Genomic DNA, 22,890 nt, shown 5'->3' with positions numbered 1-22,890 from the left:
ACAGCTACTAGATTTATCAAGGAAGGACAGCAGATGCCCTCTGTGAAGAGCAGCTGTGACCAGCACCTGTATCACTCTTTCTGAAGCAAACAAAGACTGGCTGGGATACTATTTTTTCACAACATGCATAATATGTTGCAATTTTGCTTTTTATTTTTACCTAATGTAGATGGTCAATAGACTGTGTTCTAGTCTAAAAACAGGGGAGGTCACCATGATTGTAACCATGAACGTGACCATGATGGTTCCACGGGCATTTCCCATCTTCAGGAACCAGATCATTGTACTTGCCCACACAAAGGAAGAAGGTTAATTACTTGGCCTCGTAAAGGGGTGATTTCATAAACTCATAAAAAACACATTTAACACCTGCATAAAGTTTTTAAAAATAATTTACCTCCAACTTTAAAAAGATGGTAGTTTGATAACAATTCCCTTCAAATTCCGAATAATTGAAGTCAATAACTAAAGCCATTACCCAACATACTTTGTCCCAGTGGGTTTAAATCAAAGCTGCTTATCCAGCAGTGTGACTTGCAGTAGCTCTGATCATGAATATGAGGCGTAGGATTACCAAAAACCTTTTTATGTGTAAAGAAGGATTCAAGCACCGAGGAAAAAGGCTTTTTGCTTGGACTCTGTTTAAAAGCATTTTCATACAGCGAGAGACAAACAGGTTGTGTTTACTGAGGGCTGAGCACAGCATGTGGGCCATCGTACTGTCACCTATCTTCACTGTAGAACATGCCACTGGCAGCAGCTTTGAGAATCAGTTCTTCAGTTAAAATGAAGGCAGTCTCATGAGAAGAAATCAATACACTGTTTTCACAAGACCATGACTTCTATCACAAAGAAGATATCAACACTGGAACAACTTCAGAGCAAGATCCCAGAGGCCCTGCAGAGACTGTGACAAAGCTGTGACTGACCCAGAAACCTGGGATGCTACCTAACAAGCCATCCCCAGAAGATTCCAGATTTATCTGTGCCAAAGTAGAACTGTAAGTAAGTCATGGGAACACTGAATTTAGCACTCCTTTAGCATAAAGATGTAGGCCTACAGCTTTGACTCACATATGACTGGCCGTCAAATGTGCTTCTAGTCAACAAAGTAAACGTTTTTTTTTTTCAATTCTTAGCCTATAGTATGTCAAGAGTGGTCACTTTCTCAGAGTTTCACTGAAGTGTGTCATAGTGTTTCTTAAATAAAATCTGGGTCTATTGTGTAAATATATTTTATGACATAGGTTATACCCACAAGTTAAACCAGCCAAGCACTGATAACAAACCAGTAACTATGGTTAATACTTTAATGTCGCATTTACATTTACCAACAAATGGTTTGATAGAAAAGTTTCCTCATTTATTGTTGCCATGGATGAGCGATCCCACTGTGTGAGGAGTTCATACGAACAATTAAAGAGAATCATAAGCAACAACCTTATCATTCAGTCAGTCTCAGGAGGATCTTGTATCAGTTTCAGAAGCAGAGGTTTTTACCCTGCCTTACAATTTACGGTGCTTCATTGATCATCATCCAGAGTAAAGTGTTTGTCACCTCTACTCTACATTTGTAATGTATAGTTGAATACTGTACTAGTTTCTATTATGATTATTCAACCAAGAGTACAAGCTTTTTAATTAAAATTATATTTTCTCTGCAAACGCACAACTATTGTTGTTTTCCATGAGTTCTAAAATTTACTGTTTTACAAAATAGCAGAAAAAAGTAAAGCATATTAACATGTTTTGATTAGCAAATCACAGCAATTTACTCGGGTTCCCTGAACAGGAAAAAAATGTGTTGTGTTGTGTGTTATTTGTAATAAATTCATGATTTTGCAAAGAATTTCAGTTTTCTGACTAATATTTGAGAATATTAACATAAATATCACTCTGAAACTCCTCAGTCCAGTTCAGAATGGTGAAGTGAAGGAAAGTCTCTGAAAAACAACACTTAGAGTTAAAGCACTTTATGGAGCTGGGTGGTTTTCTCATTTGTGTGACAAATGGTCTCCTACATTTTTTAATTTCTGTATTCAAAGCTGTCAACTAATGGCATCCACACATTTAATTTAGGTATCTAACAGTGTATTTTTTTTTAAACTTAGGTTTAAAGTATAGAAGAGGGAAAAACCTTCTCTTTCAGCTGACATAATTTGGTATGCATTGCCCTCTATTATACATTTTATCTAGATCAGTCTAGCTTTTATACCTTGAACTTGCAAATCATCCTTCCCATCTGTTTCTCTCTCTCTTTTTTTTTTTTTTAAATACCAATTCAGTAGTCTTTCAGAACAGTTGGTGATGAAAAACACAACTTTGGATTTGGTTTGATAACTTCCATGTTGAAAATTCTTAACCATTATGTCTCCTGATCTCCTTAGACCAATCTGTACTTGTTTCTTCTGCTTAAGTTAAATGTTTAATAAGAATCACACCATGGCCTATATGAAACAGCTTTAGTAAATGTGTTTTCCTCATGGGACTATATGAGTAAAAAAAAACAAGTTAAACTTAATGTTATCTGCATGTTATAGCAACAAATGATAACTGATTACAATGGCTTCACTTTTGAAGTAAATTAACGTTTTTCAGGCTGCTTGCATATTGCTTTTTAGAGGTATGATAAATTCTGAAACTCATTGAATCCTTTTTCCACCTCCTTTGTATTCTCTCAAAGGCATTATGAACAACACTTAAACCTCTTCTCTCAGTATGAATTGAAGACACATTTTCAAAAAGCATAGGTACATAATTAAGTTACACAATGGACAGCAAGGCGAGTGTTGAGCAGATGGGATTACGTAAGGAGAGATGTTGGTGCTCTCTAAGTGTTTTGTTAAGGAGGAGGAGGAGGAGGACAGACACATGTGAGCCTGTCAAGTTGTTACAGTCAGACAGGCATGAATCTCTTTCCTGAATCCTTGTTCTCCCTAAGATGTTTGGATGAAACTATTTTCAGCCTGAAGTTACGTGTTTTATGATAAAACCTGAGGAAAAACTCTTTAAACACACTTAAAAACACAAACAGCTTATTTGGGTTGTTTTATATTGGTAATATGTCCATCATCCAGTGCTTAGTAGTCACCTACTGTTACCTATATAGTCCTTGGACAGAAACATCATCTAGATCTAGCATGGGGAATATATAAATATTATATTTGAGCAATTTGCCGCATCCAGACAAGGACACTAGACAATAGGAGACTTTAAATTTCATTTGCAAGAGCATTAAATACATGCACTCTGCTTTATATTCCACTCTGCTCGCTACATTGATATGATAATTAGGATGTTGTAAGTTTCTACAATATATATTGGGGTGCCTTTGCTCACCCTGTTTAACCAATTTCTGGCTTTTAATTTTTCTTTTGTATGCTTAGTTTATAAGGATACAAAGCTTAGCTTATTTAAAAGCCCTTGATGTTCGAGAAAAAAAAAAAAAGCTTCTGTCTGCACGATGTTGTAAGGTTTTTCACCTCACTGGCTATGAGAACATGAGTCCATGTACCAGTGTTACCACACCCTTGCTGTTCACACATCACTGCACTTCATGCAAATAAGAGCTCAGAGGCACCGGGGACAGCAGCTTTACTGAGATTGCAATGCTGCCCTTGACACTGGAGCCTGTTTGATGAATAAAAAGATCCAATATTGGAAAAATCAGATTTAAAGGCGTATAATCTGACATCAATCTAAAAAAAATAAGTGTTGCAAGCTTCTAAACAGAAAATGTGCCAATATACACTGCTCAAAAACGTACAAAGGGAACACATGATCATCACAATGTTAGTCCATGTCAATCACACTCCTGGTATATCCATCTGTTCAGTTAGGAAACAACATTGATTGTGAGTCAATTTCTCCTGCTGTTGTGCAAATGGAACAGACAAAAGGTGGAATTGAGGGCCATTTAGCAAGACAACCCCGATAAAGGAATGGTTCTACAGGTGTTGGGTGATCACAGACCATTTCCCTGTCCTCATCCTTTATGGTTGAATTTTAGTCACTTTTGCATTTTGCCTGTGCCCTCACCACAAGAGATAGTGTCTGAAAGTTGCCTAGGTAGTGCAGCCCAAGAGCATGTGGGATATACCAGGAAAAATCCTTGGTAGCAGGTAGCAAGTGGAGCAGGTGTCCTTGGAGGCCTGCACAGACCACCGTGTGCTAGCCAGAGGTACCCTGACTGCTTTAAAGTTCTCAGATGAGATCATCAGACTTACTGTGAGACCACATTCTGGTGCAGTGGGCCCTGGTCTCCTTCTGATGCATGACAATGCTAGACCTCAACATCATGTCTTATACCATTCCATTGTAGCAACTCTGCTGTTAGGCTTATTTTAAATCAAGGCTCTACACTCACTTTTTCACTGGTAGCACTGGTGCCACCAACTTCTCAGTTGTTCGCAATAGCGGATGATTTGGTCGCACTCTTCATTTATTTATTTATTTGGGTGCAGTAACTCTAAATGTCATTTTGCTAAATATTTTACTGGAAATATAAAGTGACTGCAACAAGCACTACTTGACAAAACAGGTTATTTATTTTTTGTAACTTTAAAAGAAGACAACAATGCTTCTTAAATAAAAGCGAAGAATAACAACAGACATGCCAGTGTTAACTTATCAGGGTTATTATAGTAAACAAAACATTTTTGTTGAAAAATAAAAACGAGGCTTTACATGAAACAATGTCTAAAATTCTTCAGTGGGTTTGTAAAACGCACTAAAATAACCTAAAATGAAAGAGAAAATGTATTTAGTTTTTGTAAATCTGTGTCATAAATAAACTTGTTACTTTTACCAATCAGGAGTGCTGGCAGGCTGCCAATATGTAGGGAGTCTCTCATTTTTTAACTCTTTCTCCAGCTGTTCTCCCAGCTTGTTATTTCTCCTGTTTATGCCCCAACTTTAAGTTTGCTCCTGTGAGCTCTAATATTTTTCTAAGTCAAATCAAGTCCTGTACTTGGACTTTATAGCGAAAACTCAAAAACCACCCACCCCTTTCTCTTAGTTGGAGTTAACTTGATGAGTTGATGAATTAAACTCTTGCACTGGTTAGAAAGTTGATTCATCCTGTTGTTAGCCCTTATATGCTCGAAATGCCCTAATGTACATTGTTACATTAAGTTACATCCGTCTCAAGCCCTGGTTCTCCTGGCCTCATAGAAGTGTAGAACTTTATGTTGCAGTGAAAAATGAGTCCACAGTGAGTAAAAATGTGACAGAAGCAAAAACCGGCCTAAAATTCAAGTAAACTTATCTTGGGTACCGGAATGTGTAGAACCACAAACACTTTTTTCCTCCGTTCATTATGCCCAAGGGTACCTAAAAGTGTGTTGTATATACTCCCACTTTATTAAAAAAAAAAGAAAATTAAAGTCAGAAAATCAGAAAAATTCAATTTTTGTTTCTCTTTTTTCAAGTGAATTACAGCTTTTAAATTTTGTTACACTGCATAAAGACATAATTGAGTTACATCAGCCTATAGCCATGGTTGTCCTGAATCAATCGAGGTGCTGCTCTTGTCTTTACAGAAAAATGAGACCCCAGTGAGTAAAAATATGACAGAAGCAAAAAAAACGCCCAGGGAGTGCTTGGGATTTCAAGGGTTTTAAGCAGGCTTCAGTCCTTAAGCACGTTTTGAATGGCCAGAGTGACCGCAACCGTGCCGTGCTTAAGCAGGATTCACTTCTCTGCTTTGGCACGCTTCAGGGAGATGGGCTTTAACACAGTTTACTTAAAGCACGAGCACAAGCACGTGGACAGCGCGTGTGATCCACGACTTATGATCACCGCGAGCGCACCTCTCGACCATCATTTTAAACAAAGTGGGGGGTGTTGGAGGGCTGTGTCGGGCCAAAACGACTTGAAGTCAAAAAGTCCCCAAAAGTCTCTGTATCTCATTTAGCTGACTCTTATGAGACCGCGCTTAATGCAAACAAACGCTTTACGTGCGCGTGTACGCGACGGCGCGCTCTCCTCTGAACAGGAGAGCGCAGGTGGAGGAGACTGACTGAGCTAGTGGATTAACTAGGGCGGAGGAAAAAACATCCGGGAAAGCCAGACGACGCCTATGAACAGGACTTGATGCCTTTATGTTAGAAATTCTGTTCTTAATAAAAAGTTTACATTGTGTAAACTAAACTGTGTTTAATGTGATGCCCCTAATATTTAAATAACTTGTGATTTAATGATCATTGTCATCTTTTATGTTTCTCAGTGCTGCAAATTGCTATAGCTTTTGGAAATAAAATGTCAAGTTCAATGAAGAAACTTTTCAAAATCACTTAAAAAATAGTGTCATTATGAGTGTTAAGTAATTAATTTTGTAATTTTACTTTTTACAGGAAAACTTTGTCAGCCTTGCTAATAGGTTGTCTTTTTACAATGTTAAGCTTCAACAAGGAATAGTTTGTATTTACTTTGTGGCATGGATAGCTATCTCGTTTTTTTTTTTCCGACCTACACTTATCATGCACCCCAAGGTAGTTTAAGAGGAAACAACTCCACCTGTTTTCTTTGAACAGTCACAGGTGTCACCCAGGGTGCAAATTTGCTGTTAAAAACAAAGAAAAGCTGCTTTCTCGGTTACACTGCCATACGTCTGTTCCTATGCCTACCCTGTTGCTGTTTTAAGCCATTTAAAATGCTAGTATAGCTGAGTCAGTTTGTTACTGGGGGTGTCATTTGTCATTAGTATCAATTTCTTTCAATTTCTAAATAAATAAATAAATAAATAAATTCTCAGTGGATTTTCAAAGATGTCATTACATCCAGGATGTTCCACATGCATAAAATTGGTAGAATGACACTAATGACAAGCTTTCACATGAAAGAAAAAGGCTTTTTTGGTTTCAACCAAGAATATAACTATATATATTTTCCATTTCACAAATCATAGAATTCATTTTTAAGGATGATCTGTGGCTGTGTTTTTCAATTTTAGTAATGATGTATTGAACTACTTTAAATTTATTTATTTTTTTAAATTCAATTTAAGAAAAAGTTGAATGATATCAGCAGACAGTAATGCAGAGGCCACATAGATGTGATTATGTAAGTCATGGAGCAGCTGGTGCTATCGGAGGCAATTTTTGCTGAAAGGAGGTATGAAAGCTGGGAGCCTTCCAGGTCAGGTTAGTTATTCCCTAATAAATACATTAATCTGTGTGATGCTGTAGACATGAAGCTCCATGGTGTAAAATTAGGCAGTAGAAGAAGGTTATGCTAAAAAAGTCCCCAAAGCTTTTGTGCTTTTCTTTTTTTAATTTGTTTTAAATCATTTTTTTATTTGTTTTAAATCATTTTTTTACAGTTGTTTCCAGTTTTACATTACCAGCACCTCAGAGTAAGCACACACCCACTCTCGCTCAGCCATGCTATAAAGCCATATGGGGCTTCAGCTCTCATTAACCAAGGGCAGTATTAAAGAAGAAAGCTGAAAGGCATCAGCCATAACCAGTCAACCTTAGAGGTGAGCCTGATAATATTTCATCCCAGCACTATGTATGCATTATGCACATAAACTTATGCAGACATGTACTTATACATAAGCTACAAAGCCAAAGGAACCACACGTCAGAAATACAAACACATCAACAAATATCACTTCATGTTTAAACAGCAGTTGGTCTGTCTGATTTACACGCTCAGCACACGCCTGTACATCAGAGAGGAAGTGCGACAGATATGTTTTCTATGTGATGTTTTAAGAGTATGTCTGGTAAATATGACAAAGTTTCATGTATCTAAAGCTTCAAGCCATTATATCATACCTTTTGCTGATCATTTTAAAAGCAATTGCTGATGCATTATTACACCCTGTCTTCAAACACAGTGAAACCTCTGTGATAAATATTACAGAGCAACCTCTTCATCTGAGGACAACCTGCAGTGACAGGAACACTCAAGTAAAGTGCAGTAGTGAGTTTATGGAGGATCCTTTGGATGAACCATGGAGATGGGTGTATTTATAGAGGAGGACATCAGCACAGAATATAGGTAGGACTGACAGCAGTCAGTGGTCTCAGCTGAGGCTGGGTCTGCTGAGCAGGTGGGACTACAGCTGCACAGTGATAATGGTTGAATAATCTAACTGACATGTCTGTCAGGTGTAGAATAGACAGGCATGGAACTGGTGTGTAGGAAATGTCAAGGGAGTTTTTGCTCTTTTATATAAAAAAAGAAACATTCTTTAGGAGAGAGCCTGTGTGGTACATAAAACTACACTTCAATAATACCAGGTTGGCCTTTTCCATTTTTTTTCCTGCACAGCACTTAAGGAGTAAAGTGACAGACATATTTAGAATTGATATTCAGGAGTGAGAACATTCACAGTGGGTTTACTGACAAACTAAAGGACACTTAACTCTGTGGAACATTGGAGAGCAAATCAGAGCCAATTGTCTGGCTGGAAAGAAATAAGTTCTGATTATTTTAGTAAGTGACTGAAAGCAGAACTATAACCTCGAGACAGCACTCAACATGATAACAAAAAAAGAAGAAGTTATAAACCAGTCTTCTCAGTGGAAAACACAAGACAGGTGCAGTGATCTGGTGGTTAAGATTCCCGATCATAGTCTTGTATGACTGCACTGATTAACCACACAATTAACATACAACAGAAGAACATATGCTGTTTTCCCATGACTCTGAGTCATTGTCTTCTCTTCACAACTTTTTCATTCAAATTAAAAATGTTTTCTGTTGATCTTTATTAAATATTTTATAATGTGTTTACCACTACCGCCTCTATGGCACATTAACCACAGCCTTCTAACTGAATAAAAGGCTGCCCATCTCCTCTTTGTAGGCTTGTGTTTAATATATAATGCTATTTTATTTACATAGATGAACCCAAATCAAGTTGAAATAGTTTGAAAAATTCCCTCACAATAAAACAAACCATAATGGGTGTTCATGTAAACACACCTCTGCTAGGCTTTGAGGAGAAGATGAGGAAATCATTCTTTATGCACAGGGGTCAGATACCAAAGGATTTGTTCAGTGTAGTCCTACAAATGAGCTCTGTAGTGGACAAAGCATTGCTTCCAATCTAACCCCTCCCCATCAGCCCTCTCAGTGCTCTCTGCATTTGCCCTTTCCTCTGTTGAGCCAAAAACAGGCTCCAGCCACAGGTGGTCTCCAGGCTTTATTTGTTCTGACACACATCCCTTGCCTGAAGAGCTTAGAGAGACAATTAAAAATTCATTAGAACCATGAAACAAGAGAAGATAAAACAAAAATAGGACAGACAACAATACATAACCCTGCCGAGGCCACAAAGTGCTCTGACCTCTCGTCTGTGATGTCTCTTGCTGGCGGCCTTTCTGTGTTTGTGTGTCTGTGGTAGTGTTATGGTGTAATGCAGAGTCAGTCTGAAATAGAAAACAAGGCTACCCCCTGTGACCCTTAAAATCACATGGAAGAAACATTGATATATTATCCCCTTTATTTTTATCCCCAAAATTCATAGATTTTTTTCAACTTTTTTTGTTTACTTTCAGGTTCTTTTTAAACTTGAAACAGCAGACCATCCACTCCTTTTAAGACTATGGATAAGCAACATGACCTAAATGCACTGTCAGTGGACATTTGACCACATTTAAATGATTCTGACTAACAAATCATTATCATCCCTGTTTTTTGTTTACTTGCAAATAAGTCCCGAAATACTGCCCGTCTTAAGCTTATTCAAAAAGGAGAGGCATTGTTATCAATACATTGAAATCTTCCTGTTAAGCTTAATCAAATTACTGTTTTTCACCACTGGTTTGGTTCATTTCTTCTTGAAACAGATATAACATTCTTGAAACTCTAAGTCCATTCGGCAAAACAGTCTTTCAGTTCAGCACAACACCATGGCTCATTTGTAAAAGCTCATAACTCTGCCAAAATTGCTCACTCATACTTTAAAACTAAATTCCTTTCCCGTATAAAACACAGTGCCATCAAAATGTAAAGGTTCCTTCTCCATCGTTTTGGCTCATTTCTTGAAACTGAGCGGACGTTCTCAACTCTCTTGGTGCTTTAGCCAAAACAACCTGTTCACCTGTAAAAGCTCATAACTTTCCCCAAACTGTTCAGGCATGTGTCAAAACTAAATTCCTTTATTTAAATAGTCAGTGCCCCCAGATGCATGGTCCCTTTGGACCATGTTTATACAACAATGTAAGTATAAATGTTTGGATGTTTTGTTACTATGGACCATTGAAATATTCCTCATGTCCACCTTTCAGTCTTAGCCCAGTTTTTCATTGACTAGGGTTACTCTACTATTTTTTGTCTAGCTAACAGAATACAAATGCGTATAAAACTGAAAAAAATAAATTAAAAAATTAAAAAAGATTTTACAGGAAGAGCAGCCTCCAAAGTTTGACATCACAAATTGTACTCATGCAAACAAAATCAAAACTTTTATTATTCATACTCATAGAGTAACTTCCATACATCAGAGTAAAAAGAAGGTACAAAACCCAACATACTGTAATATAAAAACATTAAAAAAAGGAAAGTTATATGAAGCCAACTATCTTGTAAATAAAGCTGGAGTTTCACAACTTACACTTCTTCGCTGGTGACTGACCTCACCCTCCCTATCCTGGCCACAGTCCTCGCTCTCCTGGCCTCCACACACTACTGTCTGTTTAGCCAAAGATTCTTGTAGACATTACAGTGTATTTTCACAATCCTAGACAGAACCTGTCATCTGGACATCAAAGATGTGAAGAGCACCTCTTTCAAGGTCTAGTTTCACCTGACTTTCAATTTATCAATTTATCAAATGTTGATAGAGATTCATATATGGTATTCATGGTATTATGTTGCTGACTAATTTTGACAGTTGAACAGACTATTGTGAATGTTATTACTTGTACAATGATGCTGACATGTTTTAGAGAGACTGGCCATTATACTGAGAATCAACAATCAGTTTAGATCAACAAGATCCATTCACTTGGAAATTAACTAACTCCGTTAACTGTAGACTACCTGTCCTCTGTTTTTTTGCAAAGATGAACAAAGGCATTTACAATCTGGTGAAATGAACGAGATATTCAATTATGTTGTGAACAATTGCCAAGTAGTTTGAAGGTCGTCCATGTTATTTTGAGAATGTAATTTCTGTTTCATGAAATAAGCCAAACCAGTGGAGAAAAACTGTAAAAGATACATCTTTCAAGTATTGGACCACTAGTCTGCTACTATAGAGCAACTTTTTTCAAGCAAGCAGGTTATCATGACTGTATTATGAGCATACACACATAAGAATTTAGAAAGCATGAATTCTGCTGCTTTGGTTTTGAGCTACACCTTGTCCCCACTTGAACCCTGCTTAACACCAGCTTTGCATATTGTAAGGACGACACACCTTCTCCAGGGCAGATCATTCAATTATTGAACACATCTTTGTTTTTGGAGAATAATAGTTGAAGGATTATTTTTAGGGGCTATGGTTGATGTTCAGAACCTTTTTATACGGCTCTGGAAAGAGGTTATCTCACAGATGTAGCTATTGGATTTACTCTGACTTACTGGTGCTATTGGGATATAGAAATGTTGGCTGTTAAAAGAAATATCGCAATGAAAACATAAATGTTGCTATTTCATCATAATTCTACTTTTAAAGGCTGCATTGTGGAGATATTTGCAGCTTAAAATGTGCTTTATTACTGATCAAGCTTTTTAAAAATAATAAACTATCAAAAGAAAAAATAAATAAAAACAAAGTTTTTTGGTGTTGTAACAAAAATCCCCAGACATGCACAGGGTCAGTTTTCAACAAGATGATCTACAGAAAGTTGCCAATCCCCCTGTGGCCGGTTTTGTAATTGGACTATGTCATTATGAAGCTGTGTATGAAGGCTTTAAATTGAGAATAATGATGCTGTCAGCTATGGATACATACTGGTGTAAGATCAGATTCAAAGGATATGACCCAACTGATTATTGATGTAAGGGTATATTGTACATCTACTACGAGGATATACTTAACCTGTGCAAACACAAGCCATGTCCCTGAGGGAAAAATGCTGTGGCTTATTCTACAGTGACAAGAATCTGATTGGTTACATCAAGGATCCAGGATTTACTCTCTCTTGTCTCTGTCTCCCTCTCTTGCTCCTTCTGAAAATCCCTTGTTCCTCATACTACTACTGTCAGTCACGTTGCCAGGCAGGTGACAGATCGTTTATCTTCTGATTGAACTGGAGGAAAAATGTGATTTTATCACTTCAAGGCTGAGAAACTGTCAGCCTCTTGCCCTTTGATCTTGCTATCTATTGTTCCATTATATTGTGAAATCACTCTCTTACCAGTGGTGGGTCAATAAAAAGTCTTTCCTCTTCTCTGCTGACACCAAAATTACAATCTGGGTCACTGGGTTTCAGGATACTCTCCTGGCTGTAGGGCTCTCACCATGCTATTTTAAAAGTAGTGTTGGGTTATGAAATCTTAAAAAACAGATGTGGCTTTTGTGTGACCTCAGTTTCAAAAAAGTTGGGCCACTGTAAAAGTTAAAAACAAACCAAAATTTAAAATCCATAATCAATAAAATAATTAAAAAATGAAGACTTAAAGTGTGTTTCATGAAAATAAACAACAATAAAAAAACATGTGCATTTAAATTTAGATGCCAGCAAGTGTAAACAAGTTAAAACACTGAAAAAAAGAGACTATATCATTTTAAGAAGAATAACTGTAGCCCTCTGTAATTTTGAACCACAGTTTTTCTATTTAAAGAAAATAAAAAATATATATAAATGTTCATTAAAAGTCACCAGATTTTTTTTTTTGGTTTGTTATTTAATTATTTAGTAAAATGTTGCAGGGACTATTTTAAATAGTTCGTGTGCAGTCTACCTAGCTAACAGAGCGCAACCTACAGTGTTTTATTTTCATGTGTCTGATTTGTTGTTAATGACTCCCGTCAAGTCTTCTACTTGCTGATTGGCTGTGGGGTGGGACTTAGCGCGGGGAACCGTCTGCGTGAGAAAAAGAAAAAAAAACATGCTAGGAAAAGTCCGCGAATGATAGAGTAACACAGAAAAAGAAAGAGATAAGTAACTTAAGAGAGACTTCTTTTGTGTCCAGCTTGGCCAGAGAAACTTTGCAACTGTTCTTTTCGCCAACTGCAGAGGTGAGAAAACGGCCTCTTTAAGTTAATTCAGGCTGTGGTGTTTGCTCGAGTTGCGGTGTGCTGCTCACCCTACACACCGGGAAAAAGATCAGTCCACCGGCATTGTTCGATTCCTGGACAGTGTGCATCCCTCCAGCTCGGGGGAGTCCTTTGTTAGTTGCTGTAGACTTTTTAGGATCAGCGGTCTGCTGATCTTAGCAAGGTCCAACTGGGTTGAGAATTTTCTCCGTCGAGGGTCCATGGTTGTCCTGCCTGTCCACCCGCCATCAGCTCGTCGTCATCCCGCCTGCGTGTTCCGCCATCATCGATGTGCACTTCTTTGGAGTCATATGGCTGAACTGGGACCTGTGAGTACCGAACTGTGTTTCCTCCAACTAAAGTGAGTCGGATTCAGCTACAACTTGCCGCAGCGCTCTTTAATCGAGCCTGCAACGTGTTTTATATTTGCCGGTGTTCCGTTGAGTTGTCCTACCCATCGAGACGTCCTACTTTGCGTCACTGCGCATGCGCACGAGTCAACAGCATTGTCTGAACAACAGCACAGAATCGTCCTACCGATCAGCTGTTTAAGGAAAACGGGTCAAATCAGGCTTCCACATAGATGTTAGCAGGTAGGATGATTTGACAGTTAAAAATACCCTGTAAAATCACGCTTCCACATATCATCCTACCTGCTAATATCTATGTGGAAGCATGATTTGACAGGGTATTTTTAACCGTCAAATCATCCTACCTGCTAATATCTATGTAGAAGCGTGATTTGACAGGGTATTGTTAACCGTCAAATCATCCTACCTGCTAATATCTATGTGGAAGCGTGATTTGACGTTTACTTTGCTTCCGCCGAAGCGTCATACACATAGATCTATGTGGAAGCACATTCTGACTATTTTTTTATTTACATAAAAAGGCCTTTGAAAAGAACAGAAACTAAGACAAAAGAAACGGGAATGGCACTGTAGCATTTTCTGACGAGGTAGGACAGCTCGGCAGATAATGAGCGTGAGCCCACAAGGTTATCTGTTAGGTTATTGGGGGGGGGTCCATGCTGTTGATGTTTTGGTTAACATTTCTATTCTGATCAGCTATGATAGTGGCACAACTTTCACTCGCTTTTGGGAACTTGGTGAGCGGCACAGGACGACAAGCAACTCAAGTTGGCTTTCTGCTCACCAGGTATGTGTCAAATCCCCCTGATTAGCTTATGCTGACATGTCAGGTCAGGTGCACAAGTCTCGAGTCTCTCCCGCATAGAAACGTGGTCGCTGGGCTAGTGGGTGTGCTTACATAGCCACAGTCAGAGACTGTAGGTGTGGGCTGCTGCTGGCACTGATCCAGGGAGGAGGAGCCCATTTTGAATTTGTGTTTACTAACAAGTAATGAAAATTCATGCAGACTCTCCCTTGAAGCTTAAAGTTGTTAAGTTTGGCTTAAGACAAGCATTAAAAGTTGAAGTGAATCACAATTGTTGAAAAGAAGAAAACACTTTTTAGAAAGGGTTGGAGGACAATTTCTCTGAATGAATAACTCATTCTGAAAAAAGTTAGTAAATGTAAAAGGGTAAAAGATTTACTTCATTTCCACATTGTGTGTTTTTTTTAATTAATTTTTTTGTGTGTTAAAAAATGTGTCAGTAAATGCTGTGAGACAGAGCTTCAAGACACAGAGTAACACAGCTAAGTGCCCAGATGAAAAAAAAGGGTTAACTAACTTCATAAATGGAAATCAAAGTTTCCAAAACCAGGGCACTACCCAGTGGACAAGGCACAAAAAGCACTTCATGACATTTTTTTTATGATTTTAAGCTGCTTTCTGTCAAATTTACAGTTAAAACTATTCACAAATCATTATCTGTTTGTATTAACATTTTACACAACACCCCAGCTTTTGGGGAGAACTGGGGTTTCATAATCAAAATTGATAGGCTATTCCAAAGCATTTACCTCCTCCTAAAGTCAGTGTCAACAAAATTATGTATATATTTTTTTATCATTGTTTTTTCTGCATTAGTGATACTTTTGAACACAAGAGGTTGCCATTGGTCTTTACTTAATTTTGGCTAAATTGTAAGATGGTCTCGTTCCAGGTGGAGTATTCCTTTTAAATACATTCAATTACATTTGATATTTACATCAACACAAAGGAGACATTCACATAGAGTGGTGAAAGAAATATCTATAAAATCGCTACATGACTGTCACACTTACACACACACAAAAAAAAACACATTTTACTTGAATGAAGTGTTCTCAAAAACATTTATTTTTTCCAAACTCAATGTTGCTATCGCTAATGAGTAATTCATTACTAACATGTACCTTCACAGTAGTTCAATACCAACACAAAATATAAATTTTCCAAACATAGAACCTGCTTCAATAGATCATTTGTTAATTTCAAACTGTTTCATGATTATGACAAACTTTTTAAACAGAAAATATTAATATATAATTAATAAGAAGTCAATGTTTTGAGTTTTAAACGTGAAATAAAAAGTGGATTCTTTCAGTTAAGTTCTCACACAAGTTTGCACAGTACATTAGCTTTCTTTTTGTTGATAAGTTTGAGTTTAATCCCTCTTTTGTGATTTAGAGCATTTCATGAATCTGCATCTGGGTGTCATTCAGTTTGCTTTTATGGAAATTTTGCAGTTTTAGTAAGAACATGTATTTACATGTGTGCTGAAAGTTGGACTAGAACAGGGGTTCTCAAACTTTTCTCAGTGATGTACCCCCTATGATATGGGTTTTTTTTCTGCCAAGTTCCCTCTAACAGCACAGAGCAGCTTTGGTTGGAAAAAGAATACATAAAACACAGCAATGTACTATTAGTGTCTGTTGGATATAGTACTTAGTTTAACCTTCAACTTATATTGGATACATTGATTAAAAATATAACGTTAAAGAAATTTTGCTTGGTTTCTATTTTTTAAATATACATCTTGGAGTGCCCTAGTGTACCCCAAGGGGTACATGTACCCCCATTTGAGAACTTCTGGACTAGAACATTTTCACAATGATAATTTGGCTATGAGATGTAGCTTTTCTTAGCTTTACATAATGACAATAAAACAACATGGGTAACCCCCTCAAAGTCATGAAGACACAATGTGGTGAGTAAATAACACCAGAAATAATTACATGAATGTTTTCCATAAAATCACTTCACAACACACTTGACTTTCTTATACAGACTGGATAATTAAGATACAATCATATATTCAAAAAATATGTTTTAAACTATTGTATGTGTTTTTAGTTGTTACCACATCAATAGCCTGTGAGTTATGACAAGTCCACAATAGGAGCACCTGCTTTTTCATAAATAAATATACTGTTTCTATCCGTTTTATGCTAATATATTATTGTTTATCTCTTTTTTATATATTATTAAGTATCCAGTTGTAAAAAGCAGTCCCCATAACAAAACACAAGACCTACACCTTACACACTGGGGAATCATTTTATGTTACAAATACATTGAACCCTGAAAAGATAGGCAGGCACAGTATAAGGGTCTGGATAACTGTAATGCATTATCATGCTAAATCTCTGTTGTTGGCATCCCATTCATGTAGTCTTTACTAGTGTAATACATACACAGAACATTTTTCACTTACAATTGCTGAAATCAAAACAAGCAATTATTATCATTAAAAAGACAATAAAATAAAGCGTAGGCAATGTAAATAACTTGCATACAGTGGTAATTGTTAAAAGGTATTTCTGATACTTGAGGCAGATTTTGATCCCAAAAATGTAAAAGCAGATGCACTACTATAACTGACAGTCTTACTCCAAAGATAAACTTTTGGTAAGATGATGATAAGATCAACTCACAGCTCCCCTCAGTAACTTTAAACATGACTTTGCTGTTTTTTTGTCATACTTTTGCCGAAAATAAAATTTTGGTTAAAACCATCTGTTGATAATGCTGGCCATCTCAGGTAAAATCGCTTAAATCTTTAGCTAAAAGAATCATGCTCTTTATGCCCTATAGGGCAATGGTCTAAGTCAAGAGGGTGACTCCGGCTATTTTATTTCTAGCCTAAGTCAAAATTTTGGATTATTTAATTGAACAAGCTTTCATGACAGCAGCTGTTACAAGAAGAAACATAATCTATAATACACAAAAAGCTGTAAACATGATTCTTAAATCAGTTTCTACTGGTGAGTGATTAGGTTCATTAGGCTAGGTTGTACACAAGCAAAAATTCACTTGACAGAAGGAAAAACCTAGTTAGTGCATCAAAGTGCTACAAGTTGTTTGGCTGCAGTTGCTGCCATCAAGTGCAAGAAGATTTTTCTTTTTTTTTTTGGTGTAGAATAATTCAGCCAACTCACCACAATTAGTTGCTGCAACAATATACATCAACCTTCTACTACATTCAGTAATTAATGCTGAAAATTCACTAGGATCTGGGTCTTAGACCTTCTGACTCATTCTACCCCTGAGGACAAAGAAGAGAGGGTTCAGATCAAGGGCTTTAGTGTTCCCTGAACAGACGAGTTTTCAGACATCTCTTAAAAGTAGAAAGGGACTGTGTTTCGTATAGAGTTATGTAATTCGTTCCACCATTTGGGCATAACCGAAAAGAGTCCGGCTTGAGATTTGATCAAGGCTCTGCCAATATCAGGCCATTGTAAATGAAGATGTAAGGAGCAAAACAATGCTGTATGTTAAGATAAATGGGCAGGATATCAAATACACATACTCCACAAAATTCTCAACCAATTTTTTTCTTGTCACACACAAATAAATTAACCAAATGTTATCTTTGTCTCACTTTAGCAGAGTTGTTGCACTGATTAGAGTTTTGTAAGGGCCCAAATAAAACCAAAATAAATCCAATCAAATAATACCAGATCAGACATTGATCCGTCATGGTGTAATATTAGTGTCACCGTTTGATGTTAAAGATATGTTACTGTGTGGCAGAAGCACATGAGGCAAACACACTGTTGGAGCTTAATGTACACACACACACACACACACACACACACACACACACACACACACACACTCAGAAAAAACTCTGCAAGCCCGGGGATCCTGTTTCGCCTCTGTAGTTTGACTGTTATGCTGGCACAGCAGTGGGATGGCTTGTCCAACCATCACATTTTTATTGACATGTTAAATTGTTTCTGGGCAAAAATATTGCACCTTGAACTGACAGAATGATAAGGGTGAGAGGCAAACACTTTGTCTGGTCGTGCCCACACATGGAAAGTAGCATCCTTACACAAGTCAAGAGTGAAAAGTAAACTTTCATGTCACATATTTTGAAACCCATGACCTTTGTTGAACCCAAATTGATGAAAACTTACTTCTTCAAAATAAGAAGCGTCATGATAATATGTGAGCTTTTGAAGTGCCAGTAAGTGACACTTATTGCTCTTGGTCAGAGCCAAGCTATTGGTTTCCCTGTATTTAAAATACCAAGCTAAACAACACTTACCATATCCTGCCTCCTACTACTAATTTGCTGTTCAAAGATGACACATACATTCAAAATTAAATAAAATTTCTTCATATGTAAAACTCTTCTTGTACAAACTCATTTACCTTTATTCAGTCACAGAAAGATAAGCTTGGTGCCATCAAGATGATGCATCCCTTAGTTTTTTTCGCTATTTGGGGGTGAATGGTCTCGTTGAAAGAGGAGGGTCACACCCCTCCTGAACCGGTGGTCCCTGACGCTGTAGATAATTACATTGCAGCAACTGTTTCCTGCCAGGATCCAGAAAGCAATAAAAGAAAAGTTACACCAGGTGTATCCCACCACGTTCCCTAGTACAAATACTGCAATAGGGGTGAAGGATGCTGTGAAGGCGAATGTTAGTATGCCAATCGTCTTGGCAGCTTTGATATCTGAAAAAGACGGTCTGTGAGAGCATCCTCCCCCTCCCAGACCCCCTCCTCCCCCGCCATCACTCAGATTTCCCTCTGAGAGCAGTTTGCGTTTCCGCGAGTACTGTCTGATGCTGGTGAAAGACACAATGTTGACTGCTAATGTACCACCAAGCAGTGTAAAGTCAAATGCTGGGAACAACAGCAAGATGTTGGCATCAGATGGCAGCTGGTTTCCAAACAGCAGAGGGGTGTAGTTACACATGCGGCTGCACTCATTGTACTCCAGTGTGAAATTGCTGCTGAAGACGAGAGGCGCCAAAGCAAGCAAAAAGCTGGCAGCCCAGGAAAGCAGGATGAGGAGCAGAGTTCGCCTTCGGGTCAGCAAAGAGTCCTTGTGGAGTGGCCTGAGGATAGCAACACTTCGCTCCACTGTCATAAGGAAAATGGTGCTAATGGAGACAAAGGTGCATCCAGCAAATACTGGGCCAATCAGCATGCAGGGCTGCCAAGGGCTTACTAGTCCCCCAAGAGCTGAGGAGGTGGCCGGGGAAGTAGCGCTACCCTGGTACCAAATAGGAGGAGAGCTGGTCACCATCAGAGAGATCTCAGTGTAGACAGAAAAAGGAACCACGAGGACGCCAACCATCATGTCTGCTATGGCCAGAGACACTGACGAAGAAAAAGAAGGATGTAAAGTGGAGATCATAGATCCTCTTTGATATTAGTTATCTTTATTAGGGATGGACCAGTTCACAAAATTCATGGATCGGTTCCTATCACAGTTTGATAGTCACGGTTTTCAATTCAGTTCGGTGTACATTGTTGGTGTTTTTAACACCTTTATTTTTACCATAAACCCTAATAATCCACTAGGACCAGATTATTTTTAATCAATTTTCTCATGAATAGTCATGAAAAACCTGAAATAATGAGCCTGTTTCCCATCTGAAACATAATTAAAGCTGAATGAATAATTGCTAGTTTCAACATGCCAACTTCTTAGTAAAGAAAATCCTTTTGGCTGTCTCAGAAGTCACTAAATGTCACTAGTAGCCATCCACTGCAAAAGTGATTGACCCCCCGCAGCGCTCTTCCCCAACTGAAGGGTAGGGCCAGCAATCACACTACAACAGTATGAACCAGACTTCAGCGGGTATCACACATGTGCATGGCCTGCCTACGTCATCGTGAAACGTCTGTCCACATAAAGTGTGAATCTCATCAGAGTCAGCACAATGAGACGCAGAGAGCACTGCTTCAACGTTAGGGACTTTTAGAATTATGGTAAGTCATTTTGGCCCAAAATAACCCTCTAACTCCCCCACTTTGTTTAAAATGATTGTCGAGAGGTGCGCTTGCGGTGATCATATGTCATGGATCACATGCTGTCCACGTGCTTGTACTCGTGCATGAAGTAAACTGTGCCGAAGCCCACTTCTCTATAGTGTGCCAAAGCAGGGAAGTGAATCATGCTCAAGCACAGCACGGTTGGGGTCACACTGGCCGTTCGAAACGTGCGTTTAGGGCTGGAGAGTGCTTAAGCAGGGTACGGTTTCCCAGTGTGCCCGTGTCCTTAATGGCGCTGCTGACTCATTTGCATAATTGTCCATTTGCATATAATTTGTCATGGACTCTGCAGGAGAGAAAAAAAATGTGGGAGAGACAGAAAGCCAGTGAAACACAACCTCATAAATATGTTTAGAACTACAAATTAACTTTCTTCTGTCCATTCTTTTTTTTGATTTTTTTGATGTCTAAATATCAACCCTCCTCCTCTTTTTGGGCGGGAGACCGGCAGAAGTGACCATAATGAGACACACACTTTCGTGATTTCATCTGCTGCGAGTGAGGAGGAGTCTCTTTGTGTTTTGGATATGGGAGGGGCTCACAATAGCACATGCTGACCATTCAGGTAATCAAAACACGCTTCAACGTCAGACTCCAAACTTCAGGACAGTCGCAAAAATTGTCGTCTTTAAAAAAACTTGCTAGAGGGGTCTGAAGTGTATGATTCGAGCTAGATACTCGCTTCAAACTGAGCTGTAAAACGAAGACAAAAGAAAAACACGAACTGAGAGGAGCACACGCCCTGAACCAAGTGAGGGTAACCGAACGGTTCATTTTTTTCCGTAACTGTTCCATCCCTAATCTAAATATAGTCACACAGTTTCTTTTCAATAGGACTTAAGTTTTTTTTTATAGCTTAAGAAAGTTAAAGAAAAACTGTCTTTTATTTCATGTTTTAAGATTAATTATACTAATAAAATAGCTGGCAGTGAAATAAACCAGCTTGCAGTGTTAAAAGAGGGTAAGAAATATAATAAAATATCCATAGCTGTGTGATAAGATAGTGAACATTTACCTTTCAGGTATCCTTGTGGTGTACGTGACTGCCTTGTTTGCACAAAGACAGTGAGAGTAACCACATTGCCAACTACAATGGCAAATGCTAGACTGACCATGAATGCCACCACCAATGTCCGGTTGAGAAATCCACAGCAACAAAGGGTACAGAGAGGGGCCCGGGAAAAGCCTGAGTCAAGTTCTGCTTTGGCGTCTGCAGTCAGATTAAAGGAGGTGTCCGAAGCTAGCAGCAGAACTACTGCAGTCCCAGGGAGACTCACATTGGGAGGCAATGCAGCCATGGTCCAGGATGGACTTCTCTACCCCTTTAGATGTGAAGGTATTGGAGCTGCTGATGAAATGATGCCTTGGATTGGTAATATATCCTGTTGGAATAGAAGGAAAGTAGGAAATGAGTAGTGTTAACAGTCAAAAAATCATTCAGTCTTAACATGCATACTTTACATCAATGCACCTTCAACAGCTTGACCTTGGTGACCTTTTTGAATGAACAGTTCATTCAAATTTAAGTTTGAAGTCTAAATGATTGAACTTCAGCGACATCAAAGTTGGCCCAAAAGCTTCTCTCTAACCAGCAATAATTTTCTGCCCCCTCTGAAGCTTCACAAGTAGTTTCCAGGCTCAACACCATAATCCCTACCTGTCAAAAACCTACTGGCTCCCTACAGATGTCTGAGCTTCTCAGTTTGAAGTCTGATGTAAGCAATTACTCATCATATTGGGTGCCTATAACCATCATTTCCTGGACAGTAGAGAAAACAATCGAGCTTTGTTGAGGTACACGTTGTGTGACCAGCGTATTGCAGAGGAAGAAGGTGACCAAAGAGCTGCATGTGAGAAATCAAACCCACAACATGTTCATGTGTGTTAGAGCACTGTCACCTCCTTCTCCACAAACTAGTTTTACATCCAATTTAAACAATATATAACGGTGTCTGTTGAAAGAAAATGTTAATATTTGTAAGATATTTGTTGAAGACGTCTCTCTCAACTCGTGCAGCAATGAGCCCTGAAGTGTTGTCTTGAGGTAATTTGTAAATTTCATTTTTTGATGAAGTTCACTTTTTCACTCATAAAACTACTTTATCACAAGAAAAACAACAGCATGCCTGAAGTATCCAAAAAGTGGCAGCAGGAATCTTCATTCTCACTAAGTCTTTTGTACTCATAATGAGAAGAGATTAAAGCCATTTTGCTTTTTTCTGGCTTATTACCTCATTTATGTCAAATCTAATCAAGAGCCAAAGAGTGGGCCTAGACCATAGACTGTATGGTGAAATGAAGCAAATCCACATCTGGCCCTCTGGTTGACTCTGACTGGCCCATGTAGTGATAAATGGAAATTGCCACATAAACATATAAGCCCAAATATATATTTTTTACAATTTTGATTTATGCATGGACTAAAGCTATATTGCTTTTTTTTTTTATAAGCCGTTTTTTATTCTTGTATGATATGACGCAATATGTAAATCAATATTTGGGGATGATTGAATTTACACAAGCAGGCCACAACAGGACTTCAAAAA

The 22,890-nt window shown here is 38.2% G+C and overlaps 2 protein-coding genes across 2 annotated transcripts in view; one reads left to right on the top strand and one right to left on the bottom strand.

Moving 5' to 3' along the window:
- Positions 1-214: 214 nt before the first annotated feature.
- dpep1 (dipeptidase 1) overlaps positions 215-22,890 on the top strand; it is a 69,925-nt gene continuing 47,249 nt past the window's right edge. Inside the window, exons 1-2 of the mRNA XM_074666514.1 lie at positions 215-283; positions 13,343-13,491. Of these exons, the coding sequence (XP_074522615.1) occupies positions 215-283; positions 13,343-13,491 (218 nt within the window). The remainder of the gene's footprint in view (positions 284-13,342; positions 13,492-22,890) is intronic.
- Positions 18,379-21,720, bottom strand: LOC141788069 (trace amine-associated receptor 13c). Its single transcript, XM_074666889.1, has 2 exons — positions 21,360-21,720; positions 18,379-19,666 (listed from the first exon to the last, which is right to left on the bottom strand). Exons 1-2 carry the CDS (start codon positions 21,640-21,642, stop codon positions 18,762-18,764), a joined length of 1,188 nt encoding a protein of 395 aa, XP_074522990.1. The 5' UTR covers positions 21,643-21,720; the 3' UTR covers positions 18,379-18,761.

The sequence above is a fragment of the Halichoeres trimaculatus genome, unplaced genomic scaffold, assembly GCF_033239565.1.
Source record: "Halichoeres trimaculatus isolate MK-OKI-2021-1 unplaced genomic scaffold, fHalTri1.1 fHalTri1_scaffold_3, whole genome shotgun sequence".
Taxonomy (NCBI): domain Eukaryota; kingdom Metazoa; phylum Chordata; class Actinopteri; order Labriformes; family Labridae; genus Halichoeres; species Halichoeres trimaculatus.
The sequence above is the reverse complement of the archived record's forward strand: the minus strand, read 5'-3'. Positions and strand labels throughout refer to the sequence as shown.